General features: G+C 45.3%; 3 protein-coding genes and 1 pseudogene across 6 annotated transcripts in view; 2 read left to right on the forward strand and 2 right to left on the reverse strand.

Annotated features, from left to right (window-relative positions):
• Window positions 1-8520, forward strand: part of camk1da (calcium/calmodulin-dependent protein kinase 1Da) — a 60374-nt gene extending 51854 nt beyond the window's left edge. The window contains exons 6-11 of the mRNA XM_020472194.2: window positions 263-338; window positions 3621-3733; window positions 4106-4184; window positions 4332-4419; window positions 4753-5038; window positions 5150-8520. Of these exons, the coding sequence (XP_020327783.1) occupies window positions 263-338; window positions 3621-3733; window positions 4106-4184; window positions 4332-4419; window positions 4753-5038; window positions 5150-5274 (767 nt within the window). The 3' untranslated portion in view covers window positions 5275-8520. The remainder of the gene's footprint in view (window positions 1-262; window positions 339-3620; window positions 3734-4105; window positions 4185-4331; window positions 4420-4752; window positions 5039-5149) is intronic.
• Window positions 8521-10275: 1755 nt separating this feature from the next.
• LOC109879987 (coiled-coil domain-containing protein 3) lies at window positions 10276-18754 on the reverse strand. The gene is made up of 3 exons (XM_020472198.2): window positions 17698-18754; window positions 17237-17411; window positions 10276-11052 (listed from the first exon to the last, which is right to left on the reverse strand). Exons 1-3 carry the CDS (start codon window positions 18075-18077, stop codon window positions 10744-10746), a joined length of 864 nt encoding a protein of 287 aa, XP_020327787.1. The 5' UTR covers window positions 18078-18754; the 3' UTR covers window positions 10276-10743.
• A 794-nt stretch (window positions 18755-19548) lies between these two features.
• LOC109879984 (optineurin) lies at window positions 19549-27829 on the forward strand. Of its 4 annotated transcripts, none has more exons than XM_020472196.2 (13): window positions 19549-19837; window positions 21212-21357; window positions 21558-21760; window positions 22004-22162; window positions 22268-22440; window positions 22510-22663; window positions 23248-23363; window positions 23495-23644; window positions 23861-23945; window positions 24080-24232; window positions 26425-26567; window positions 26663-26757; window positions 26963-27482. In XM_020472196.2, the coding sequence occupies exons 2-13, from the start codon at window positions 21216-21218 to the stop codon at window positions 27082-27084; spliced, it is 1695 nt and encodes a 564-aa protein (XP_020327785.1). In that variant the 5' UTR covers window positions 19549-19837; window positions 21212-21215; the 3' UTR covers window positions 27085-27482. The 4 variants fall into 4 exon arrangements, with proteins under 4 accessions (XP_020327785.1, XP_020327784.1, XP_031687650.1 ...); XM_020472195.2 differs by having other exon boundaries at window positions 19674-19820; XM_031831790.1 differs by lacking the exon at window positions 19549-19837 and adding an exon at window positions 20781-21044.
• LOC109879985 (hemagglutinin/amebocyte aggregation factor-like) lies at window positions 24658-26425 on the reverse strand (annotated as a pseudogene).
• Window positions 27830-27964: the final 135 nt, after the last annotated feature.

Genomic DNA, 27964 nt, shown 5'->3' on the forward strand with positions numbered 1-27964 from the left:
ATTTTGGCTGGGCTGTTATCATTGATGAGTCTGGACAGGCTTCTCTCAGTCTCGATAATCGCCCGTGGGGGGGGGGGGGGGGGCACGACCTCTGATAGGATGAGCTCCAGCTCTGGGCTTGACAGCAGGGTAATCCAGGGGGGAGAACACGTCTCTGTGTCCGTCTCTCCATCTCTGACTGTCTCCAGTTATGTCATCAACGTCTCATCCCCCTCTCTCTACATCTCTCCCTTCGTCTCTCTCTCCTTTTTCTCTCTCTCAGCTCCAGAGGTTCTTGCTCAGAAGCCCTACAGTAAGGCAGTGGACTGCTGGTCCATCGGAGTCATTGCATACATCCTGTAAGTTTCTATAGTCAATTGTACAACTCCTACAGACATGCTATGTGTTCCCATACCCAGTCAATGCCATGAGGGCAGAATTCACAGCTTTATATTGCGGGCCTTGGTTTGGATCCTTCTAGAGTGCAGCTGCATTTCACAAGTTCGCACACACGTTTGACTTTTTTTTTATTTCACCTTTATTTAACCAGGTAGGCTAGTTGAGAACACCTTTATTTAACCAGGTAGGCTAGTTGAGAACACCTTTATTTAACCAGGTAGGCTAGTTGAGAACAAGTTCTTATTTGCAACTGCGACCTGGCCAAGATAAAGCATAGCAGTGTGAGCAGACAACACAGAGTTACACATGGAGTAAACAATTAACAAGTCAATAACACAGTAGAAAAAAAAGGGGAGTCTATATACATTGTGTGCAAAAGGCATGAGGAGGTAGGCGAATAATTACAATTTTGCAGATTAACACTGGAGTGATAAATGATCAGATGGTCATGTACAGGTAGAGATATTGGTGTGCAAAAGAGCAGAAAAGTAAATAAATAAAAACAGTATGGGGATGAGGTAGGTGAAAAAGGGTGGGCTATTTACCAATAGACTATGTACAGCTGCAGCGATCGGTTAGCTGCTCAGATAGCAGATGTTTGAAGTTGGTGAGGGAGATAAAAGTCTCCAACTTCAGCGATTTTTTGCAATTCGTTCCAGTCACAGGCAGCAGAGTACTGGAACGAAAGGCGGCCAAATGAGGTGTTGGCTTTAGGGATGATCAGTGAGATACACCTGCTGGAGCGCGTGCTACGGATGGGTGTTGCCATCGTGACCAGTGAACTGAGATAAGGCGGAGCTTTACCTAGCATGGACTTGTATATGACCTGGAGCCAGTGGGTCTGGCGACGAATATGTAGCGAGGGCCAGCCGACTAGAGCATACAAGTCGCAGTGGTGGGTGGTATAAGGTGCTTTAGTGACAAAACGAATGGCACTGTGATAAACTGCATCCAGTTTGCTGAGTAGAGTGTTGGAAGCAATTTTGTAGATGACATCGCCAAAGTCGAGGATCGGTAGGATAGTCAGTTTTACTAGGGTAAGTTTGGCGGCGTGAGTGAAGGAGGCTTTGTTGCGGAATAGAAAGCCGACTCTTGATTTGATTTTCGATTGGAGATGTTTGATATGAGTCTGGAAGGAGAGTTTACAGTCTAGCCAGACACCTAGGTACTTATAGATGTCCACATATTCAAGGTCGGAACCATCCAGGGTGGTGATGCTGGTCAGACTTATTGTGCGTGTGTGTTTGTCTGTGTGCGTGGATGATTGTGTGTTTTGTAATGGAGAATGACACAACATCATGCCTCTCTCTATTCCTTTCATCAGAGCCAGATGTTGGTCTGCTACACTCTGCTCAGTCACCATGTATGGACATAGTGCTTCTGAGGAGAAAAAACAGACTTTTCAACATGTCTCTCTTTTTTGTTTTTCACCCCTCTGTCTGTGTGTGGACTAGTCAGAGGGCAGATTTAGCTCTGTGTGTGTTCCAGCTCTCGCTGACTGAGTTCCGTGTGTGTGTGTGTTAGGGGTTAGAGTTCAGGGTTAGGGACAGGGAGAATAGGGGTTAGGGGCGGGGTGAATAGGGGTTAGGGGCGGGGTGAATAGGAGTTAGGGGCGGGGTGAATAGGGGTTAGAGTTTATCGTAAGGGACAGGGTGAATAGGGGTTAGAGTTTATCGTTAGGGACAGGGTGAATAGGGGTTAGAGTTTATCGTTAGGGACAGGGTGAATAGGGGTTAGAGTTTATCGTTAGGGACAGGGTGAATAGGGGTTAGAGTTTATCGTTAGGGACAGGGTGAATAGGGGTTAGAGTTTATCGTTAGAGACAGGGTGAATAGGGGTTAGAGTTTATCGTTAGGGACAGGGTGAATAGGGGTTAGAGTTTATCGTTAGGGACAGGGTGAATAGGGGCAATGGAACAATAAAGGCTGTGAGAACGATTGAAAGGTGTGAGTTACCTCGGTCGTTAGAGCATCAGGGCAAATCTTCCTCATCCGCTGAAAACGTTCCTCATTTTTGCTCCCCTCTCCCTTTCTGTGTTGTTCTTGGCTCTCGATGGTTTGTCGCTCTGTGATGTGCAAAGCAGGCTCTGCCCTCTGGTTCTATCTCTCACCCTTCTCCTCTTCCCTTGTTCTTTCTCCCGTCTCAATAGCTCAGACATCCTTCTGTTCTTCTCTATTTTCACCTGTTTATCCATCTCTGTCGGTTTATTGATGTAGTTGTTATGTAACTCTCCATGCTTACACAGCTTTGGATATAAGGATTACTAGGTGTCACTGGGTCATTAGAGGTGTGTGTGTGTGTGTGTGTGTGTGTGTGTGTGTGTGTGTGTGTGTGTGTGTGTGTGTGTGTGTGTGTGTGTGTGTGTGTGTGTGTGTGTGTGTGTGTGCTCCTGTCACCTCTACTGTACACATGTGAGGGAGGATAAATAAATGTCTGAGAAACCGCGTTCACACAGTCAGTCAGTCCAGCTGGAGGATTAAACTGTCAATGTTTGTATGTTCAATAAGTAGTCCTCAAACATCCTTGTGAATAGCCTAGGCAATATTACATTAGACCAAATATGTGTTTAGAGTTCAAGTAAATAGATTCAATCCAAGAATATCCAGTTGTGGATGGTAGTTTTGGGTTGAGGCCCGATGTTGGACCCCTTGATGTTTCCTCAGTGAGTTCCCAGTGGTCAGTGAGCTACTCCCGTCTTGTCATTTAGCCATTAGCACAGGCCTCGGAACTCGTTAGCCGATTTCCGAGCTCCTCCACACAATCCGGCTCGGCATGCCTGGTTGGGTCTCTCCTCAGGTGTGACGAGATCGCATCAGGTAATCAGGTGGAATAATCGCTCCGGCTCCTGCGGAGGAATGGCGCGCAAGTCTTTAACCAAATGTGAAAGCACAAAAACAGAAAGCTCATTGCGGCCACAACAGGCAGAACAGCTTCTCGATGGAGAAAGGCATTTTAATGAGGTTCGATCATAATGGCGGCTAATGTTTACTATGGAAATCGTTTTGCCACAAGAAGTTCAATTAGTCCAGGATGAGGTTAGGAGAGCAGACAGAGAAAAGGTTTCGGATACATTACATTCACCTTGTCAGTTTGTTATCAATTGAATAGTTGTTCCAGCATTTGTCTCATTCGTCATCATGTTATTCTATTATCATCTTGAAAGGAAACGATTCCCTGAAGTAGGAAGTGAATGCATGTTAACTTTTTTTTTTTATGAGCTCACTTCCTGTCTGTGTCTGCAGGTTGTGTGGCTATCCTCCATTCTACGATGAGAATGACTCCAAGCTCTTTGAGCAGATCCTCAAAGCAGACTACGAGTTTGACGCGCCATACTGGGATGACATATCTGATTCAGGTAAGCTGTATGTGTCTAATGGAGTGAGTGATCCCCTTCAGACAGAGCTCTTCTTCCTCCCGTCTGGCAAATATGGACACCACACCACCATAGCTACTTTCTCTATGCTGTGACGTCGTCCTCTTGGAATTTGTGTGTGTTTTTAAGAGGTCATCACAGACCTGATCTGAGAACCCTATATTCTCCAGTTTGGCACCAGTCTAACCAGTAAACCATGAAACAACAGTAGTTATTACAGGAAGAGAGCGGAGGCTTCGTCCAGGTGTTCGGTACACTGGCCAGGGAGTGTGGGAAACCATGTGCCTTGAACTGTGGACTGTTTGTGTATGTTGTGATGAGTGTGAGCTACTGTTCCCTCGTGGGTTTTCACAGCCAAAGACTTTATCGGCAGTCTGATGGAGAAAGACCCGGCGAAGCGTTTCACCTGTGACCAGGCCCTCAGACACCCATGGTGAGAGACAACACACACCGATCATAAACGTGCTCGCTCGCTCGCTCGCACACACACACACACACACACACACACACACACACACACTCATGTGGGTATTATGGGATGTTAAAGTGTCTGTGTGTGTGTGTGTGTGTGTGTGTTCAGGATCGCTGGGGACACGGCCCTCTGCAAGAACATCCACGAGTCTGTGAGCAGGCAGATCAGGAAAAACTTTGCCAAGAGCAAATGGAGGGTACGTTTGAATGTATGGTAATAAGAGTGTCATTCAAGTGTCCGAGTGTGTCTGAATGATTGCTTATTTAATGTAGTGTTTATAAATCATACACTGGTCTCTTCCTCTCTCTCTTTCCTCCCTCTCTCTCCTCTCTCTCTCTTCCTCTCTCTCTCTTTCCTCTCTTTCTCCCTCTCTCTCTTTCCTCTCTCTCTTCCTCCCTCTCTCTCTTCCTCTCTCTCTTTCTCCCTCTCTCTCTTCTTCTCTTGCCCTCTTTTCTTCTCTCGCTCTTCTCTTCCCCTCTCTCCCCCTCTCTTCCCCTCTCTTCCCCTCTCTCTCTCTCTCCCTCTCCAGCAAGCCTTCAATGCCACTGCAGTGGTGCGACACATGAGGAGACTGCAGTTGAGCAGCAGTATGGGCCAGAGCATGGACAGCTCTCACCCTCACCCTCCTAACAGCCGGGCCGCACAGATGCAGAACCAACGGAACCAGGCCAACCAGAACCAGGCCAACCAGACTCCCAACCAGACCCCTAGCCAGAGCTCTACTCAACCCTCTCTGAGTCCAAGCCAGACTCGGAGCCAGAACCCTAATGCAGCCATTATGAAGAGCTTTTCTGTGGACTCACCTCACAAGGACTGTAAGTGGATATGTATTCATCCACACAAACACACAATCCATGAACTAGTAAACACCAACTACCAGTTTGTTAGTTCTGACTGTGTGTTCATAGCCTCTGTTCTCCCCCCAGGTGCCCCAGCCACTCCCACCCCCTGCAGCCTGGCGTCTGCAGCCTCCTCTGTCCCCTCCGGGGGGGCGGAGCTTGCCCGGCCCCACCCATCCACTGTTGCCACGGTACTAACAGAGACTAAGTGACGCCAGGTCCCGCGGGGGACCAGCTGGGAGGCTACGGCGCTGTGAGAGAGAGAGAGGGGTGAAAACCGCACCCTCCCCTTCCTTACCGTGCCCCTACTACCCCCACCCAGCCTGCCCCCCGCCCTGCCCCTCCCCCACGCTGCATCTGGGAGGACTGGGAGAGCAGAGGACTCTAAACCCATTGCACCAATCACAACACGCCATACTCACCTTGGACACGCCCATTGTGTCGACTCTGTGGACCCACACCCACTCCGAGAGCATTATTAATTGGTTTACCTTTTGAGTGTTTGTTTCTGTCCGAAACCATGATGAGTGAAGTGGGTGTGTTTTCAGAAGCTGCCGTCGGATTGGGCGTTGTCTACGTCCGTCAAACTCAATTTCCCTGTAGTTTTTCCGGCATCTTCTAGAAGGTCCTACTTGTGAGTTTTTAAATTCTGTTTATTTTCTTGTATTCACCCTCTGGGTTAACAGTTACCAACTGGATCATTTTTCATTTGTGTTTTCTTGCGCTTTTCCCCCCATGTTTATGTTCCCGTGTTTAAGACGTGCTTTAAAAGTACCATAAGACTGTTGAGTGACGTTTCATGAGTAAAGCGCTTTATCTATTTGCACGTTGAGGTTTGGACGCGGTTTCAGACCTAGATAATGTGTGTACAGCTACCAAGACTCTTCATCTACGTGAATTTATCAGACAGAGAATGGAGATTGTAAACTGTTTTAAAATACCCAACATGGGGTCAGAGCATTGTACAACTTATTTGTTAAGGGAAACATGCACTATGTTTAATTATTGTCTTACTTTATAAGACTTTTATAAAGACCACCCTATATGGGACGCATATACAGTATATTATAAAACACACTGCAGGTTTGGGATGGAGTTGTGGAGAGTGCTGGACAGGGAGGCCCCCTGTTAAAGTTTTAACCATCACCTGTTAGTTACCTGTGGGGTTTCCCATCCTAAAGATCATGGGCTACAGGTGGGAAACCAGGCACTTCCAAATGTGCCTCAGAAAAAGCCCATGAAAAAGAGCAGCCATCTCTGTAGTGTCGTGTAAGCATGGGGAAACCCTGACCTACTGTATCAGTTCCCCAGGTTCCAAGACGGTGGAGCTGTTGTCTCTACCCCCATCCCTTTTACAAAGCCATGACCTCACCACAAGAGCCATCATTGTGATGACATCCTCAACCGGCACCCAGTACACAAGTTCTCAGGGATTTGGACTGGGCGCCGTGGTGACCCTTGTTGCTGTAGAAAACGGTTGATTTGTCTACACAGTTAAATGCAAGTCCAACGATCCCTTTATGTCATTGTAATGTCTAGCCAAAGCACTGTTGAAACAGAGAATATGTGGACACTGATTATACCTGATTAAACACTGATGGTTAGCTATGAGCTAGACCTACGACCCTGGCCGATCCCCACTGAGAAATGGATTGTTTTTAAACGAAGGACTGAACTCTGATAATCTGGAGAAAGATGACAGAAGACCAGATGTTTTCTATTTCTCTCCCCCTTGCCTTCTCCTTTTCTCTCTGTCCCACCCCTCCCCTCCCTCCTTCTCTTTTTCTCTCTGTCCCACCCCTCCCCTCCCTCCCTCTCCTTTTCTCTCTGTCCCACCCCTCCCCTCCCTCCCTCTCTTTTTCTTTCTAGTTTCTTTAAGACCAGTTCACTGTAGAAGTTTCACCCAACACTGGGACTGTTACGCTCACGACACCAGGGTCCCCTAACCAGACTATGGCCAGACACAGCCCTGCATATAGCCTACATATAGAGGTCAAAGTGCAGTATTATTATCTGGCTTCGTGGTGCTGGGTCAACCATTATTAAGTGTGAGGTCATCGACTGGATTATTTTAGGGGGTGGGTGGGCTTTACTTTAGGGCTCCGTTTTTGTTAATTAATTTATTTTAATCGAGGCAAGCATGTATTGTTTTCTGATATGAATGGATATATTTGTTGGAAACGTCTTGTGAATATGAATGCTAATTTGTAAGATAACCTATGCGAATGTTGTGCAGTGCGGGCGTGTGTGTGTTTGTGTGTGGGGGGTTGATTTGTATTCTCTTTGGAATGTTTAATGTGTTTTAAATTAGCTACAGCCCCCCACACCTCCATCCCGCACCACACCAAGCTTTGATACCACGATATTCAGAGCATACCGTACTGAACACTCAGTAACTGCCATCTATGGCGTTACCATGGAGACGACGCCATCAATATTCTAAACAATATCCGACTAAAGAAAATACAAATAAAACCATTTTAAATTTAAAAGCAAACTCAGGCTTTAGTTTGCAATGTGTATAAACGTTGAAGCTTTGACTGATACGACATCCACTGTTATGGAGCTGTGCGGTTTTTACACGTATCTGACTAAGTCATCGGTCATCCACTTTACCCCCTTGCTCACTGACACTACGGCAACAGGCGCCCCAACACACCTAAACACATGCCCATGATCAGCTGTCATGAGAGAGAAAAAAATCCCACAATGCATCGCAACGCTTTTTTCTGAAGATGAAATGCAAAGCATGTTGAAAAGTGCTTAAAGAAATCCAACTCCACAAGTGTTTGCATCAACTTTTATATGCCATTGTATGATGTGAGTATCTGTATCTAAAGAAGCAGATCAATGTGTCCATAGAGAGCAGAGTATTGTTGGGGACCACTGCATCTTCCTGTGAGGTCCAGAGCCCGGGGAATGGGCCATATTTACGCTGCATGTGACCAAAACAAACCTCCATCTTGTGTGGCGGTCTCTCACTAACGACTCCTGGTAGATGTTCCCCTTAACCACAGATCTAGGATCAGAAAACTCTCCCTCAATCTAAAGCTTAACCATTAGATACTAACTCAAACATAAATCTCAGATCAGAATATCCTCCCTCAATCTGAACCCTAACTAATAGATATACTAACAACCATAGATCTAGGATCAGCATATCCTCCTTTGATCTGAACCTAAACCATTAGGGGGAAGAAAAAATATCTGCCCTTGTGTCAGTGGTAAGGGGCAACTTTCTTCCTACTTCGTTAAGCAGACACCACCTTCCATTTTGTGTGGCAGAGTGAGTTGCCCTGCCACTCTTACTGTGCTGTGATGACCTTCTGTTATGGGGCTTGTATATCCGATGCCTTCGACAATCATGTGCACATATCAGTTACCATGACGACGACAGAGGCCAGAATGACTGATTTAGTTTTTTTCTCTCCTGAAATAAATCCTGAACAATCATAAAGCAACCGTCTCCGTGTGTCTGTGTGCAGGGATTACTACACTTTAAGCCATTCAAAGTTTGTTTTTGCACTTAGATTGATTTCCACTTCTAATTGGCTTGTTTGTTGACCCCTGACCTTTTTTGCCTTGACGACCAGAGAAAGATTAGAAAGGAGTCGTGTCCCTCCATAACCCTTCCATACACACAACCCCTGACTTCAGACACACCACAGATGCTCAACAGACAGACATTTGACAGACATCTAGCAGATTCACAGATGTTACTCTCACAGACCCACTTCAGGTCCAGCTATGACCCTGGGTCTGAGTGAATGTGAAGACACATTGATCTACATGCTCACAAAACAATTGCCTCAGGCATCAATGTTGTGTTTTCCCAATACACTTTATTTCTAATTGTATAGCAAATGACTGTTAATTCACTAATATAGTTAGAACGAGCCACTTATCGCCAAGTGTGATTGGACTTAATTGGTGAAAGTGGTCTGAGATTGCCCTGTAGTTCTTCTGGAACTGGGGGCCAATTCAAACTGCAGCCACATTACGCACCTCTCACTCCCAGCACGTCAGCCTCTCTCCTCTCACAGTTATTGACCTTTGAACCCGTACAATGGATCTGGACTCTGAGTCGTGTGCAAATTCCAACCCATTCGTCTTGTTTACATTGTCGCCCCCCCCTCTCCTCTCTGCGTCTGTCTTTTTGCTCTCCTGGTCAGAGGAATGCAAAGAGAAGCTCAGGGAGATCATTCTCTCATAGACGTTAACAAACTCAAAGCAACACACACACTTAGACACACGCACAATATGACATTCTCAAAGCGAGTTGAGCAAGTGTGGGTGGGGGGGGCCTGCTGTTGTTGGACCAGAGGTTATGGTGCGTGTGAGTGGTGCGGGGGGGATAGTTGAGAGGTTTTGGGTTCCCTTATCTTTTTGCCTTTTAAAGTGTTTCCCTCTCTCCCCTCTGTGCCCAGATACACAGTCCCTCATCCCTCCCACTCTCTCCTATTTAGGCTCCATAGGTGGCCTACAATCGATGGGATATACTGAAATGGCAACCAGAACGATCTTTCTCTCCTTCCTCGTTCTCCCCCTTTTCCTACTCCATCATCACATCTTCCTTGTCTTGCTTTTCCCCCTCATCGTTTTCCTCATTCTTCTCTGTCCCGTTCCTCCTCTCTAGCTTCTAGAAAATGTCAGGCAGCGTGTCCATCTGATTAACTGGAGATGGATCTGAGCTGGTATGTTGGGGATTTTCTCAGGGCCAATCCAGAGACTGATAGAGCGTCTCCCTCTCTCCTGCCCAGAAAAGCACACAAGCACATTCCGTTCTGCTCTGTGTCCCTAGCGTAGACTGACCGACTATAGAAGAGTGGAGGATGTGTGTGTGTGTTGTCCCCTACAGTTACAGGTATTTGTTTTCCTGTGCTCATAGACCCAGATGAAGATTGAGGCTGTAGGGGTCTTCGTGATGAGGTTCAAGTCTTAGGACATGAACTCCAGCAAAAGGGGAGGGCAGTGAAGACTGTGTGTGTCTGTCTCTGTGGGGGTGGCACATCTGGTTTTATCCCGCAGTGCCTGGAGGAGAGAGGGAAACCCATTGAGCCCGTAACAGCAACCCACAACTCTCTTTCATCCTCCACTCTTTTCTTTACCTCTTTTTTTATACCAATAATGGAATTTCAGTTTGTTTAGTTTGTTTGGCCAAAAACAACAGATTGTGTAATCTGGAAATAAAACACCCAAGCGTTAGTAACCATGATTAGAGTTTATATGCAGCTTCAGTAATACATTCATATATAATGATCCCAATGCCTCATGGACATTCTCTTTGGTGGTGTTGACACGAGGACAGCAACAGACAACACATGGAACAAATGCCCACAGACACACCTACCAGAAAGTAACCTCACTTTCTTCATTCACTCTAGTCATTCACTCATCATATACTCACTCTAAATTCATGTCATCTGTCTAGCCATCAGCTGTATGACAGTGCTGTGTATTAATAGGAGCTATACACTATCTCTCTCCCTCTCATTCTCTCGAGTCATTCACTAATACAAATTGGACAAAATTGCTATTCAAGGGCTACTGGATGCCCTCTCTATGTAATGTGTGTAGGAACTACAGTATATATGGCACTAAATGAGTATTGAGTGTGTGCCTGTGAACAACAGGAATTAGAGAGACTGCCCAGCAGTCTTTAACAACATCCAGTCCAGAGACTAAAGCGGTGTGTGTGGCGTGCGGTGTAACACAGTCTCCTGGTATCTGCTGGGAGTAGCCTCCTGTGTGATAGTATTGAGGTGGTGCCCAGCCCGTCTCTCCGCTGACCTCAGCCTCTCCTCCAGCCCTTGCCTCTCCTGCTCCACCCGGCGCTGGCTCTTCCTGGCATTCCGGAGGGAGCGCTTCACCTTCCGGACGCGCTCCTTCAGCTGCCTGTTCCTCCTCTCCAGCTGGCCCAGGCGCTCCTGCTGCTTCCTGCTCTTCTCCTCCTCCTCGAACAGAGCCCCCTGCACCGAGGAGCACAAGAGCTGGAGGGGATGGGGAGGGAGGAGGAAGAGCGAGAAAGAGGTGTGGAGAGAGAGAGAGAAATTAAATCAACATTGGATGGAAATATCTATTAGCAGAAGTGTCATTCACCTAATAATTTTAAAGGGGGTGCACTATCTGGTGAACTTTTTAATGTACAACTCGATGATACTTGTGTCCCGCCATTTTCAAAGGGCATGACACTTAATTTGTGAAATCAATGTCTGAATATGTATTTGAGCATAGTGCAACAGGGAGGTTGACCTGAGGGTCTTCTGTAAACATGGGTACGAATACAGCATGCCAGTAAGTATGTTGTCTGTTGGCATCAGGAGGAGAGCGTGAGAGCCCCAGTGACAACATCTTCCCATCAATGTGTGTTCCTTTGGTTCGTTTATCTCCACCGCCTTAGTTACTTCTCCTTGGCTGGTGCCTTTCTTCTCCTAAGGGTTTCTGACAGACCTGACGCTCTGTGTGTGTGTGCATGCGTGTGTGTGCGTGTTACATGCTCAGGCTTGATGAACACAGGGGTTGTGAGCGAGACCACAGGGAGTAGGGGCCCTGACTCTTTAAGGGCTCTAAGACCCACTTATCATGAGTTTGGGTGGAAGAAGCTCTGAGGAACAGTACTGTAGCTAGTCCAGCTAGTCCCGCCCCCTCCAATGAGTCAAGGTGCAATGTAGCCTCTGTGGAATATAGTACCCCATCATATCTCCCGGAGTTATGGCGGTTCTGAGGGGCCATCATTTTCCAGCTCATTGGAGGGGGCGAGACCTCTCTGTGGGGTTTCCCCTCCTAATGCTACGTTAGGCTTCAGGTCGGCATTGCGGAGGGCCCCGGGCCCCTAATATATCCCCAGATGGTTGCGTTGACATGTGTTTTTGTCCAATGGCTAGCTCTCAAAACACTCTTCCTAACGAGCATCCCATCTCCCTTTAATAAACAAAAGTGGTATCTGGGAGGATAAACATGATAGTTCAAATAATTTTGCTCTATGCTGTAACTCCTAAAGTCCAGTACTAGAGTCCTGACTGTTAAATGTGCGGACAGTGTGCACTCCAAAAAATGTTGGGTTGTTTGGATGACCCAACTGTTGGGTTGCAGGTATTGGGTCACTTAGTTGGGTTGTTTTCTATAAAAAAATAGCAAGGTTGTTGATGTTGGGTTATTGAGATATGACCCACCAGGTCAGATCAGAACACTGGAGGCGTGGCTTAGTAGCGGCGTAGCTTTCAGGAAGTTGTTTTTGGCCACCTGTGAGGGTAACTGTAATTCCAGTTCATCTGTTGTATTGTCATGACATGTTATGGTTGAATACTGACACTTTTGTAACTTTAATGACACTTACACAAGTGTGAGTTATATATTTGGATAGTTACCACTTTGTTACAATATGTAAATAATAATGTTATTAATTGTATATTAGAATGTAATGTGCAAAAATATTCAAGAAACATTGAAATGTGCAGTGTACAAACTTAACATGATGAACTGTAATGACATTCCCTCTCACGGGTGGCCCAAAAAAGAACCCTGAAATACACACCCCTAATAGGCCACACCTCCTGAAAAGAATCATTGAATTACATAAAAACATTACCCAGCATAAATCTGAATAAAAACCCAACTGATGGTTAAATTAACCCATGTTTGGGTAATCCAAACAACCCAACAGGTTGGGTTATTCACACCCCCCAACTGGCTGGGTAAAGATAACCCAGCATATGTTCAATATTTACCCAGCGCTGGGTTACCAAATAATCAAAATTGGGTTGTTTTTAAACACAGTGTAGTGATAGTTTACCTCAGAAAAACTAAACCACCCAATCAAAGTTCCCTCACATTTTCTGGGGGCACTGAGCAAATTTTAGGTTTTGTGAGTGGAAACTTGAACTGAGTTAGTGGAAACTTGACATTTTTTGCAACTTCCGCCACGCATCTAACGTGAACATTGAGGATGTACCCTTACAATTTTAGACAGTAGCCAACTAAACCAATGGAGCCAATCCCATAACATTTTCACATGGAAATAGCTTTTGATTTCTATGATATAGCCTACAGTAGCCTAATATGTGGTGTTCAATGCAGGCCTACATTCAATTAAAAAAGTTTTTACATTATGAAAGGCTGATCATGATTTTTTTTAACTTGGTCTCTAACTCAAAATTCAAAAGGCACTCGCACATCTGAACTATCTTTTTTTGCAGGTGCATGGTAAAAGTTTAATAACATGGGAACAAAGAAGAAACCCACAAACTGCTCTTGTTGGTTTATTTTTTTTCTACCCATTGTTCACCTATACTTATCTATAACTGGGAAAAGAATATCAACAAATGTGAACACCGCGGCTCTGCGCTCTGATCTGAACTGATCGCTCATGGGCTACCCCTGCCAGTAGAATTCTACTCCGTTGCGCTCTGGCTCTACCTACAAGAAGATAAGGCTCAATCTTGCAAAGTTAGATTTGTTTTGGTTTGTTGCATTGAAAATGGGCTGATATAATGTTGATTCGATCACAGAAAAAACGTTGATCTATATAGTACAAACTAATGGGGTGATCTCAGTGAAGTTCTTTTCTGTGCAGCCTGGCATTTCTCCTGTGTGGCAGTCCTGGAGGAGGTGCGCGGCCACGCACACGGCAGTTTAAATGGGACATTGCACCCAATCCAGGGACCTGGTAGTCTGCCTGAAACCAAACTCAGTGTCTTTCTGACTTCCGAGTCTGGAAAGCCTGTTTTGATGTTGTCGGCAAGACTTGTCGATAATGAAGGGGACTGTTTTTTTTGACTGATTGGTTCTCCTACTCAAACACCAACAGGGACAGCGCAGCCCCCTTCCAATACACCTGTTGGATTTTCAGATCTAAACAACGAGAGGTCTCAACCCCCCCCAGGGGAAAAAAACAATCCAAACTCAACATTTTTTTGTGCTAATATTGCACCAACAAACGGACTCCTGTCCAGACCAGTGTGTCACGTCTCTCCCTCGCTGTTTACCACATTAGTCGCGGGCTAGGGACCTGGTACTTTGGGACATTATCCAAAGCTAACTCCCAACCATCCATCTATCTATCCCCAGCACCACCTGTCAAAACATCCGGGTGTTACCTGCTTGCTGTGGAGGATCATCTGTGTAAACACCACTTAGAGAAACAGGCACACCCGCACACAGAAAGACACGTACACCGAGAAACACACAAACCCATTACCACACACAGCAGTCTACCCTCTGACCTGAACAGAGGTCCGTCCTCCTTCTTACAGCCTCTGAGCAGCTGTAAAACCTTAATCTAAACACCGTCTGTGTGTGTGAGTAATGCGACTGTGTGTGACTGAATGTGCAACCAGATCCCACTATTTTACCAATTGTTCCCATTTCTCCTAACATAACATGTATGTATCCAAACGTCCTCAACGGTGGGATAGGGTTACTGTTACAACACAAACAATGACAGTTAAATTAGGCATTCATTCCAAATGGTTAGATTTGCACTGGGATTTAACACACGACCCTTGGAGCCAGAGCTCGCAGTTTATGCCCGTCCACCATCCCCATCCACAACGCCTGACTAAATCACAAGCATACTTGATGGTAACGGTGCTCACCGTTGCCCCTAGTGGAAGGTTTTTAAGCCCTTTCCTGGCTACCTGGACGGACGTCAAATTTCGCCTTGGATCTTGGTTGGTATGTATGCATGCAGGTCTGCTCGAGTTACAGTGTGGCAGCCACAGTATGGAGCATACACTGTTCTTCTGTTTGGCAGAGTACACACTGAATACTCCACTGAGTGCATGTATGGGGGAGTTTGGGGGGAAGGGGGTCTAATTTGAGATTTCCATGCCCTAGGGAAGAAGGCTAGGGTGCATTAGATGACAAATTATTTACCCTGGCTGTGACTGAATTCAACTAAATGAAACATTAAAAGGGGTTAGAAAGGGAGGGATATTGCATTATTATTACCACAGTTCTGGACATCAGGTAGGATTGACTGTGTCACAGAACACACTGACTGTTATGAAGATGCTTAGAGGTGTTCCTGTATTTAGGCTGGAGAAGCATTGCGGGACGGGGCATTTGTTCATATGAGAGACCCAGATCTGTCCCGACATCTCCCTATAACTCCAGTCTCTTTATCTCTCCCTCCCTCTCTTTTCTCTCTCCCCAATGTCTTTGTTTTCCTCCCTCCTTTCTCTCTCTCTCTCTCTCTTACCGGTCTCTATTTATCTCTCATTTATCAACCCCTGCAGGCTTTTCTCTATAATAAAGGAGAGGAAGTCTTTTGAGAGAAGGAATTCTGAGGACAAAATGTCCATGGATTCGTTTTGGCGCTCCGGAACCGCTCTGGAGTGTATAAGAAGGGGTTTAATCGAGTGCTAATTGGGGGTTTGGGTGTAAGTGGAGGCGCTCTCATCTTACCTTCCCATCCAGCTTTCCAGCCTGCATGGGATGTCCATCTGGAACCTCAGCGTTCCCACAGGAAAACTACAGAGCAGACAGCGCTAGACTCATCATCCTAGCCTCTCCCAGCCAATCCCTAACTAACCACCATCTGTCCAACACATCGCTGAAGAGAGCCTCAGTCACATGTTAACCTCACACCTGTGTGTGTGTGTGTGTCTGTGTGCAGTGACGTAGTGGTAATAAAATAGGTGGGTAAAATCTGATCGTCAACCGTTGTGAAAAAAGTAACACTCCTTATACTTTCACTGCATTTTCCAGCAAAAAGTGGGTAAACTGCATTGTTGTGTTTACCCTCCACTACACCACTGCGTGTGGGTGTGTGTGAGCTGTGGTTCCATTGATCGGTTCCCACAGGGTTTGTAGTATAATTTTTAAGCCTGTTTTTCTCTCATTAACTTTGTCTATATTTCCATAGTGTAAACTCTGACAACACACACACATCTGCTTCAACACCCACCCACCCACCCCCCCGGGGTTACGACCCCTGCATGTCAGTACCTGGGCTCACGCCACGCAGTGTCTTTAACCCCTAACCTCTCAACCCGTTAACCCATTAGAAACTCGACACCCTGCGTGTCACAAGTCTTCGGTCAACGTATTACAGGCTCTCTGGGATAGACACAAGAAGAGGAGAAGACCTGACCACTGTACCTCTGAGGTTTCACATGACATCATCCCTCCACTCCAGTCTCCCTGAGACCCCGTTCCATTTCAGTGTCTGCAGGTCTTGAAAACAATGGGTACGTAGGTGTAATCCACATACATGGCCAAGCGAAGCCTCTATCATGTTGCTAACACCTATCCAGTCCTTTCAGGTCTACAGATCTGTGAACACCCGAAGGGGTATGACTATGAGCATGTGACCAGGTCAGCGACAGTCTTTGGTCCAGTGAACCTTGGGAATGGCTGAGTGCTGAGTGTGTGTCTCTATTGTCTTGACCTCAGTAGAAATACATCTCATGCCTAGGGAATCAGAGGAGACAGGAGGTCACATGACTTAATCAATGACTGCTTTGATCTCAGAGTCATGTTAGTCTAGTTAAGCAGCGTGACCTAGATACACACAAACACACGGTCAGCTGGGTGGGCAGTCTGTGTGTTGGTGCGGTCTTTGTGTCTGATTCTTAAATTGTGTCTCTATAGCTAATGAGACATGTCAATACATCTCACACAACAGAGTACTGTCTGAGGATGATGGTGGCTCAGAGGTGAATGTCTGACTGTGTGTGTCTGTGCGTTACTCTGTGAAGGTCAGCGAGATGATTGCTGCAGATGTACACACATCTGGAGAGAGGGGAGCTACATGTGAGCACCTGCTGTATCCAGGGGCAACATGGTTGTAAAGAATAGAGTTTAATATAGCTTGCCTTAGTTACAACCCTACTCTGCTACACATCTGTGTGTGTGTGTGTGTACGGTAGGTGTGTGCCAGCGTGCATGCATGTGTGTGCACGTGTGGCTGTCTGTTGACATTTTACAAGCAGGTAGAACTTATATTTCCAGCTGTTCGGACCCAGAGGACCCTACCCTGTCTTCTCATCTCTCTTCCTGCCCCTTTCTCTTGTTATCTCCATTCATCTACCTTTTCCCCTATTTTTCTCCCTTTATCTCTCTTTCTCCCTCTCAAACCCATATTCCCCTCTAGCTACCTTTCTCTCCCTCCCCCTCTCTCTCTTTGTCCCCCCCCCATTATGTACAGTGCATGCAGTGTGTTGTGTGGCCTACCCTGCTGTCCTCCTGGGGGTCCCATTCTGGGGAGAAGGTCTGGAGGGGTTGGCCATGGGAGCAGTTGGAGAACTGGAACAGGCTGGAGAACGTACGGCGGTTCTCTACGGTGTCTGGGAAGATGGCGTCCTGGAAGTTGACCCCGTGGGGCTGGATGTTGTAGTTCTCATCCATCCTGTAGGAGGTAAACCAACAAACACTGTGAGTGACTGAGTCCAGGCTTCCTATAGGGTCAAAACGTGACCTCTAAAGGGGCTCAAGTCTGTATTATATCACCCAGTACATCGAGAAAAAAGAGGATAGAGGAGCTAAATATTGTAGGCCTATATACTGTAAAGTCTGTCATGTTATTGTGTGTATTTATGATGCATCACACTCTTAAATGTATTTGTGATTCTGTGCGATGTACACAGGTTCCCGGTCACCAGGTCATCCTGACTCACCAGGTCATCCTGACTCACCGGAGGAAGAAGATATAGGAGTAGTTCTCCATCACGGTGTGAGACTGGCACGACAGGTACCCCAGTCCTGTCAGGTTGAGGCGCGAGCCCGCCGGCACCTCCAGCATGCTGCCCCACGCCTGGTCGCACATGAGCTCCACCTCTGCGGAGTAGAGCAACCCTTCCTCAGCGCCCTCATAACCATACAGAGAGTTGTAGATGCCCTCTGCCCCTCCATACTCCTCCCGGTGAATTGCCAGCACCTTGGCATACACAATGATTTCTGCCAGTTCCGCACGGCAGCTCTCACTCAGTGGACGCCACTCGGTGGGCAGTTGGCACCCGTACGCAACGCTCGCTATGGAGCCAAGAGCGAGAAGCAAAGGGGCAAAGGTCGTCATGTCTGGCACAAATCCGATTAAAAAAATATTATGGAAATAAATCTATAAAAACATTTACAATAAAAGTTCCTTTATATCCAGTGATGGGGGCATATAATAACGGCACTGTGGTCCTATTGTTGAATTATAGTCCGTTAAAATGGTTCCAGTTCAAAGTTGGATGAAAACTATTGGACAGATCACACACAGAGAAACAGACCTGCTCCTGGCGTTAAATCTGAGTCCGTTTGTCAGTCCGTTAAAGACAGAGTATATCCACATACAGATAATCCAATGTTTTGACCCAGTGTTTAAGTGCGCATTTTTTGAGCCCGGTGCAGCGCAAGTCCAGTCCCATTCAAAGACATTCCAGAAGGCTCCTCAAAGCACCTTCATTCTCAAAGATCTCTCCGACCAATGAGACTGCACCAAAGTTTACACAGCCAATCATTGAACCGCCCCTGTTTTACTACAAAAACTTTTTAATAGGCTTATTACAGAAATATTTTAAACGGTTTGGAGGAATGCAGGCATGCGCGCTGGTGTGCGTAACGCTCTCATTCGGTTACTTTTGTTGTTGTTGCTTGTTTATTCTTTTTGACACGTCAAGCATTGTGTGCTTTTTTTTTGCCAAATCAAATGAATGTAGTCTTGTCTATGTTGTGCATTAAAGTCTTTGTCAAGGAACAGTAGGCATGTTTGCTTGTCCAAATATGTGTAAGCATTTATTAGTACGATAATATGTGATTGTTAATAAATAGCCAATGACATAATGTAGGCCTATATTTTTAATATCATATGTCGATACATACATACCCAGAGGAGACTAGTGGGACGAGCTATAGGAGAACGGGCTCATTGAAATGGCTGGAATGGAATAAATTGAACGGAGTCAAACATGTAGTTTCCATACGTTTGATACGTTCCATTGATTCCCTTTCAGCCATACAATGAGACCGTCCTCCTATAGCGCCTCCCACCAGCCTCCTCTGACTCACATTTCATATGGTTGAACAACTGCCTACACGAGACGAGCCGACTGCTGCAGGGATTTTCCATGCCCTTTTTTTTCTCCAAGCGAATGTTGCCATCTAGTGGACATTTGAAGGACCTGCAAACCAACAACATTTGTGGTCCAAGGCAAGCCAATTATACCTCACTGTATTCTTCATTCTGAAGTGCCCATATAGCCTCTCATCCTTCATAGTCATACACTCATTTTACTACTCAGTTTCTATGTTTTTATACAGTGTCATAGTGCAGTAGGCAGATGGTGGGTAAATTAGGCAAAAGGCTGTCCTATTTCATTAGATTGATGTGAAAATAGTCTACAATATAGGCTGAATAAATTCTCAATTCTCCAATGAAATTGTCAAATAAATGATTGATTAGTCGGCTTTCTGATCTCATATGTAATGGGTTTACCAGGCAAATGTCACTTCTTGACCAAAAGTGCAAGGTCACTCCTTACGGGAAACCCCGCTGGAATAGCAGTCCATGACGTCACTGTCAGCCGCTCTGTGGGTCAGTTCGAGGGTGTCACTAACGCAGCATATTCACTGATTTGCAAGATATATAGATGCATCTACGGCTTTTGAAGGCAAACCAGCGTAAACTCCATTTGATTGAAGATTTGATCATCACACACCCTTTTTTGTGACGTGACGTTAAGACAAGGAAATGCTGTAAACCAATAACAAGTCCGAAGAAAAACGAAACAGAAGTGTTTTGATCTTAGAAAAGAAGTATCCGAGTTCTTTCAAGGTGAATTTTAATCACGTGTGAGTATTGAAATCGCGATTAATTTGTTAGGCCTAGGTGTAATGTGACGCACTAACAGTTTGGGAAGTATGATTTCGTTTTCACCTTGTTTTTACCCCAGCTAGCTAAAGAAGCAGTCAAATATGGTACATTGTTGTATCGTTGAAGGTAACGTTTGGTAGAATTTCAAATGAGGAAGTGAAAGAGAAAGGAGTAGGAGAAAAGGGGGCAGCCTTGGCAGCTGTCTGTCAACCCATGTTCTGAGTCGGTAGTGGTGCCTTTTGTGATGTTATTTTAGAGTATTTGGGGCTTAGCTCCGACTGGGACTGAACCACCGGTCCAGCGAAAGCCAACACCTTATGACGCGTTCAAACAAACTGGAAAATCTTCCGAGTTAAATGCGTTCATGACAACTGGGAATTCGGTTTTAAAAAAAACGAGCTCCGTCTTGAAAGTGTTTTGAACGGTTATCCAACTCCGAATTCCAAGTTGGGAACTCGGGTCTCTTTCTCGAGCGCCGACTTCCCGAACCTTAAGATCACTGACGTCATGATTCGACCTCGTTTTTTCCCTAGCTCCCGGTTGTCTTGAAAGCACAATAAACCCAGGGGTGTCAAACTCATTCCATGGAGGGCAGAGTGACTGCTGGTTTTTGGTTCCTCCTTTCAATTTGTGTCCAATTAAGACCAACAACCAAGTGAGGGGAGTTCCTAACTAATCAGTGACCTTAACGTAGCAATCAAGTACAAGGGAGGAGTGAAAACCAGCAGACAATTAGCCCTCCAAGGAATGAGTTTGACACAACCTTTTCAGTTTAACCAGTGTTTCCCAAACCCGGTCCTCGCAACCCAAAGGGGTGCACGTTTTGGTTTTTGCCCAAAGCTTGATGATTAGTTGGTTATTTGAATCAGGTGTGTAGTGCTGGGGCAGAAATGAAAACGCGCACCGAATTTGGGAAACACTGAGTTACAACAAGAGGTCCGTTATGCCAAAAGGTCTGAACCTCTTGAGGAGTTTGCTAGGTGTTGCTTTAAGGTCGCTACAATATACACTCCGTCACAGACCTGTGGAGGTTTATTAAATGACATGAAAAGTGGCCAGCACACTCAGGCAGGCTGCTGAGCTTCCTACCACGTGACAGCTGCTGATAAGATTATTCAATAACGGATATTGCCCAGTGTACATGAGTCATTGTGTGCAATAGTATTCCTTCACACCTCTGACAAGGTGTGCTGTTGTTTTGATGCATACAGATCTAGAGGATATATAACATCTGATTGTCCTTGCACGGGGCTTCGCTAGAATCAGAATCCCTATTCTCATTCTAGTGTATTCCATGGTCTGAGAATGTATTGTCCACTTGCATGTCTCCACACCTCCTCACCTTGCTGTAGAGTGATGGCGTCCAGCTCCCCCATGGTGAACGGGGACGTCTCCCGGGGTCCGAGCTCCCACCCCGGCCACAGCCCCACCACAGGCACCCTGGAGGAAACGCTGCAGCAGATGAACCGCCTCATCCAGGAGAACCGAGACCTGAAGGGTGAGGCATGGAGAGGGGACCAGAATGTGGTTCAGCCTTAAAGCTCATTGAGAATCTCCTGTATGGGGCGGGGACATTAGGATGTTACGGCATATGAGGTTCTGATTGTCTTGCACTGGCTGATTATGTGATTGACTGCTCTGTCTGTGTGTTTCTGTGTGTTTTACAGTAATGTACTCTCTGTGCATCTTCCCCTGTAGAGGCGCTGAAGCAAACCAATGTGTCGATGAAGGAGCGCTTCGAGGGTCTGTCTGTGTGGAGGGAGAAGCAGAGGGAGGAGAAGGAGTTCCTGGAGGGGAGGCTGGATGAGGCGCGCAGCCGTATGGAGGCCCTCTCCTCACACAACCAGGAGCTCAGCATGAAGGTGGAGGAGCTGGAGGGAGGAGGAGAGGGGAAGGGACAGGTGAGAGAGAGAGAGAGAAAGGGAAGGCTAGTGTTCACAAGGTTACTCTGGCTAGACCACACAATCCGCTTATTAAGTGAGAAATTATTGTATGGAGGATTTTTTTGTAGATTTTGTATAACAAAATAAGAGGCTTAGAAAAGAAAGATGGTGTGTTAAAAAAATATATATAGTAGAATATGGATAGATGGATATACTGCTGGGCAGACTGTTTTGTCTTTATCTGTGCTGTGTCACCTCCAGGCCGAGACAGCCGATCAGAATTCAGAACTGGAGGCGCTGCGTGCCCAACTGGTGCGTCTGCAGGCTGAGAAGAATGACCTGGTGGCCATGAACTCTGAACTCCAGCTCAAGACAGGTCAGGGGTCAGAGGATGACTCCTTCATAGAGATCAGGTTTGCTGTGAGTGACACTCACTTACTCCGTCCATTCATATTAAAAGTGTGTGTGTCCTGATTTTAGCGTGTGTGTGTGTGTGTGTGTGTGTGTGTGTGTGTGTGTGTGTAGAAAGAGGATACTGGAAAGGAGCTGTATCATAATGAAAGGGACCCCAGGTATGACATGAGTGTATCCAGGCAGGAGTCTGAGGAGCTGACTGTCAGCCAGCTGCTCCAGTCCCTGAGGAAGGAGACCCAGAGGGTGGAGAGGCTACAAGTCGAGCTCCAGGCTACCAGATCCAGGTAGGCCGCATTTCTGCCTGGGCTTTATGTTTGGGTGGAACCGAAGACTGATGTTCCTATGTCTTTCAGAATCACAGAGCTGGAGGAGAAAGAAACTAACACGGAGAGCTCCACACAGACCCCACTACTGCCAGAGGTGGTTTCCCCAGCACTAGCCAACACAGCATGTGGTCCTGAGCCAGAACCAGCGGAGGCGCCCCAACAGAACTCTGGGAAGGAGAAGGTAGATACAGATAGGCTGGTTTAGGGCTTGTCTCTCACCCTGTAAGAACAGGCAAGTTATTGAGATTGAAATGTATTAATGTACAGTATGTAATAGGGATTTTCCAGATGATTTAAAATAAGTTAAAGTAAATCAATGTGGTTTAATACAAGTTGCAACAGGGAGACACCTCCAGCACAGAAGCAGGCCCTTATATTCTCGTCTCACTCCACCAATGTTCTGTAAAAACCTGCTGAGAGGCTTGTAGGAAGTCACAACATCAGCTGCTACAGAATCAGTGTCCCAGAATACAATAACAATCAGTGTCCTTGTACCTCCAGTCTGGGGTCAATCACTATCAACAGACATGAACAATACATAACATTCAGTATCAAGTCTAGTGACCATCAATCAGTACATGAGTGTCCCAAATAAAACCTGGAAATCCTGTGTATTACAGGAAGAGAAAGCACATTTGTGTTAAGCGTTGTTATTTACTCTTAACTGAATATTCACTTTATTAAATGTCCCCATTACAGTGTCCTGACCCTTAGCTTCTCAATCAGAACTGTCAGTTTGTTGGACTGTTCTCTGTTATGTGTCAGGCTGTGTCAGAGGTGGAGAATCTGAAGGCTCAGATGATGACCCTGTTTAATGAGCTACAGCAGGCTCAGAGCAAACTGGGTGAGGCTGAGGGCATGAAGAAGAACCTGCAGGACAGGTGAGAGAGACGGAGAGGCGAGAGCTACATAGACAATGGAAACATGTAAACTATGCTAACCTTGTTCATTCCCTTTCCCCCAATACACCCTTTCACTTTCCCTCTATCCCACTCTCTGTATTTCTCTGTAGATGTAGGGATGTGGAGCAGGAGGTGGTGACTCTGACAGCCCAGCTGGTAGAGAAGCAGGAGGTACAGAGTGAGAATGACAGACTGAAGCTGCAGGTGGACAGCATGAAGGCCCAGAGCCAGCTAGAGCAGAGGAAGGCTGGAGAGGAGAGGTGGGACAACAGTCAAGCATGCACGCACACTCTCACTCAGACATATTCCTACTCCCCCAACACTATTGGGCCATTCCCTAGGGTGGGGTCTTGGGACAGAAATTCCCTGCTCCTCTTTTGAACCCCCCCCTATCAGTTTCCACTGGTCAATGCCATGAGTTTCTATATCTAAATACTCCTTAGTCATCATGAGTCAGTTGCCCCTCCCCTCCTCAGGACTAACCTGACCCAGCTGAAGGATGCCTACACCAAGCTATTCGAGGACTACAACGAGTTGAAGCAAGCGAGCAAGAACCAAGAGGTGACCACACTACTTAGCCTCTGTTAAACAGAAATCAGTCTAGTTTGGCACTTTGCACTGTTTTGTCCTTTGTCAAAATGGTATGGTATGGTGAAGGTGATGAATCTGACCGTTGCCCTCTGTGTGGCCTCCAGCCACTGGTCACTAAGGAGGTGGGAGACCTGCAGACCAGACTGGACGCAGCAGAGAAGGCCCTGGCTGCTAAGCAACAGCAGATAGATGTCATGAAGCAGGAGATGTATCAGAAGGAGAAGGAGCTGGAAACGATCTCTGTGTTTCAGGCTCAGGTAGGTTTTCTGTGTGTGTTCTCAATCTAGTTGTGTGTGTGTGTGTCATGTGAATTATTCTGCGTTGAGCTGGAGGTTTGTGTGGTGTGTGTGTTCTCACACTTGGAAAAAGATTAAAGCATTCTTATTTACTTAGTGAACTCTGTGTGAACATTTGGAGTTGTACAGCATCTCTTAAAAGTGACATTTGAGTGACTGTCAGTGAAGGCAGCTTCTTTGTTAGCCTTAATTAATTGAATTACTGGTTTAAGTACCCTTTCAAAAAAGTGTAACAGTTTATATTTTCATGAGGTGAAATAGGTCCCACTGTCTTTTTATTTTTATATAAAAATGATAATAAGTATACTTCAACTCAGACTGGCTTGATTTTAAATATGAATATGCATTAATGAATGAAATAATTCAATGAAACACAACACAAGAAAGAAGGTAGTAGGTGATCTTTACTCGTCATTTGGGTCAAGAATTCAATAATCAGCCGTTTGACTTCCGTGTGCAGTACTGCTCTCTGAAAGTACACAATACATTTTGAGGTAAAGATTCTTGTTGTTGAAACATCGCTCCCCTGACCTACATCACACACATTGTACTCCCTCATAATCAATTGAATGGTAGCTTCCGGCTCCAACTAGGTAGTTCAGGCCTGGGACTTGCCAAGAGATGACCTCATCAAAGTAGTTGATGTAGGGGGTTCACTGACAGTCCTGGTTACGGTAGCTGTTGACTCTACAGCAGTAGAACTTCCACCTGTGACACAGTGATGGAAATCATACATGTATAGTATAACACACAGTCAAGATTGTCAAACTTGTTTTCTTTCAAATACTTGGTGGAACCAATGGAATAGTCCCAAAAGTGCAAATGCTGCTCATATGGCACTCCAAGCAGGCTAAATCAACCGCTCAAAGTATTTGGAAAAAAATGAAATATACCAATTGAACATAGGATCTGGTAAACATTGAGGTTTACTCACCTTCTGTCCTCATAGTAGTTGGAATGATAGCTGTTCACCCCAGTTAGGACATAGTTTTGGGGGCATTTGAAGCTGAACTCTTGATCAAAGTCATTTACGTAAGGAGACCAGAGGCACTCAGGCTCTGAGACAAATGTGTCTTTGCACTCAAAGTCCCACACACGGTCTTCATAGTAGTTGACATGTTGACTGAAATTAGATACATGACAATGCACATATTAATAGTTGAAATGATTTGAAAACAAAAAATGCATTTCAAGTTTTTTTAAATTTGATATGCCCAATATCAACAGTACAGTACAATGCCATGAGTTTCTATATCTAAATACTCCTTAGTCATCATGAGTCAGTCTAGTCACTCCCTACTGGTCTATGCAGAACAATGAGATAATTGGTGATGAAAAGTAAAACGGCACTAATGATTGGAGTAGACATTTAATTTTGGGAATCTGTGCCGTCGTTTTGGTAGAAGATTGATAGTAAGCCGATAAGAACAGCCTTTTGCCTTTTCACACCTTTTTATGTGGGAGATGGATTGTCTTGAAGGGCAGTTAAACTGTAAGGGCTGGTCAAATAGTTTTTCCCATCAGAGTTCTGCAACACACAAGCAAGGGAACGATAAACTGATTCCATATACACAGCATCATTATGTAAATTGAGTGTAGAAAGTGTAATTGTATGGTAACAGCCTACAACTTAAAACAACAGCCTACCTCGCCCGTTGACCAAGACTTCTGCAAGAAGCAGAATATAGAAATTGGGTCCGTTCATGGCTTCTCTGAGGAGTGTTTCTCAACAAAACAGCACAAGCAAGGTTAATGCTCCACTTATAGAACTAGACCCAAGCGGTGTACTTGAATAGTGTTTGAGCAGGTGTATTGCTGGCATCATTCAAAATGAGTTCACAACATCCTTTCTCAGAAACATACATTTTTCATGAACTATCCTTCTTAACTTAACCCCCCCACCCGTTGGTCCGTTGTTAGTCCCTCAATTATACAACATTTACAATATCTTTTGAATATGACATTTTATTTGACTGAAATTAAATGTATAACCAATACACTCCATTCTGTACATGGCATTCACATTTATATCTATACAACAATACAGCCACACCTTTTATAATCATTGACACGTATAGGCAAATGTTTTGTCTGTCTGATTTTATATGCGTGGGTATCATTTTAATAATGAGTGTGTGCTATTCATTGTCCAGGCGGAGGTGTACTCGTCTGACTTTTACGCGGAGCGAGCAGCTCGGGAGAAGATTCACGAGGAGAAAGAACGTCTGTCTGCTCAGCTGGACTTTGTCAAGAAACAGAACACTCAGCTACAGGTTGAGATGGACTCACTGGGCAGGTGCGCATCAGATTATATATTGGTCATGTGATCACAGATTGGTCACGTTCACTTCCATTTTGGATCCACCGCCTGACTACGTCTGGTTTCTGTAGGCAATCTCTGAGCGATATGCAGAGAAGACACATGCCACGTGGGGGCAATCCACATGGAGGTGCTGCTCCACACTGCTCCATGGAAGGAGCCAGAGGTACCGGACAGTACCTGGCTTTAGCAAGGTTCAAGCCAGGGCACATCATATTGTTTTCTGCCAATTAAATGTGATCTCGTATTTATTTTTATCATGAAAACCCTCTGCTCCTCTCCGTCTCACATTTATTTACAACAACGATAAATGATGTAATTGTGTGTGTATATAAGGGAATAGAGTTACCATACCACTGTGTGTCTGATAGGTGGTGATGCCAGGGACTGGCAGCAGCAGGGGAATATACCGGAGCACGTCTGCCCCAAGTGTAACGAGATCCTACCAGACCTGGATAGCCTGCAGATTCACATCATGGACTGCATCATCTGAGCCTTCATCATAGTCATCAGCAACAACAAAGACAACTGCCGCGGATGCACCTTACTCTGATTCTTCTTCTTCATCATCTGATTTATGGCAGAGTAAAATGCCTACTTTATGCTCTAAAAAGTGTGTTTATTTTGCAGTTCAGGGCTCTGTTGCTCTGGTCTGTTTTAGAACATGTAACTATAATATGAAATGTGTTCTTACAGTGCACAACTAGACACACTTTTGTTTTGTTAGAGGGGTGAAATGTATTGTGTCTATTATGCTGTTAGGTGGTAAATGGAGAACTGGAATTTGTATTTTAAGTTTGGTAACTTGGTTTTCTTATTGACAGCTGTCTGTCACAGTTTCTTGTTAAAGCGTTAGTTTTTAATTTTGTTTTATTAAATGCTTATTACGGATTTTCGGGTGGTTCAATTTAATTCAGCTGTAATTCTGTTTTCGATGAAGGTTATGAATAGATTACAATTACAAGCATAGACATTTCGTTTTGAATAATTCGAAAATCTTTTGCTTCAACGGAGGGAAGGATGCCTAAGACACTTTAATGTTGTTTTGTAAATGTATATTGCACATACATTTTATCCATCATCGTCATGGTTTGTACATTTATAACTAAACCTATTTACAGCTTATGTAGCCTGCAGGAAGTATGACTATGCAAGGGAGTGTGTACCGTATTAGATAAATCCTGGGATTCTGTAAAATAATTATGAAAATATGTAATAAAGGTGTTCTTGGTACAGTAGGCTGTTTCTGTCTGTTGTTGCACACACATCTGATGGCACCTGAAAAAAATTAACATGAGAGTATAGAACGGAATCTGCTTTATATCTATGGGATAAAGAAGCTCGAGCTGCAACAAACACTCAAACTGGACCGT

Source organism: Oncorhynchus kisutch, linkage group LG9 (assembly GCF_002021735.2).
Source record: "Oncorhynchus kisutch isolate 150728-3 linkage group LG9, Okis_V2, whole genome shotgun sequence".
Taxonomy (NCBI): Eukaryota; Metazoa; Chordata; class Actinopteri; order Salmoniformes; family Salmonidae; genus Oncorhynchus; species Oncorhynchus kisutch.

Coding starts and splice junctions, on each gene's coding strand:
- LOC109879987 (XM_020472198.2), bottom strand. CDS start 18,077: ATGACGACCTTTGCCCCTTTGCTTCTCGCTCTTGGCTCCATAGCGAGC. Junction 17,412..17,697: donor TCCTATATCTTCTTCCTCCG/GTGAGTCAGGAT, acceptor TACCTCCTACAG/GATGGATGAGAACTACAACA. Junction 11,053..17,236: donor ACCCCCAGGAGGACAGCAGG/GTAGGCCACACA, acceptor CATCCCCTCCAG/CTCTTGTGCTCCTCGGTGCA.
- LOC109879984 (XM_031831788.1), top strand. CDS start 21,165: ATGTATTGTCCACTTGCATGTCTCCACACCTCCTCACCTTGCTGTAGA. Junction 22,163..22,267: donor TCATAGAGATCAGGTTTGCT/GTGAGTGACACT, acceptor GTGTGTGTGTAG/AAAGAGGATACTGGAAAGGA. Junction 23,645..23,860: donor AGGAAGGCTGGAGAGGAGAG/GTGGGACAACAG, acceptor TCCCCTCCTCAG/GACTAACCTGACCCAGCTGA.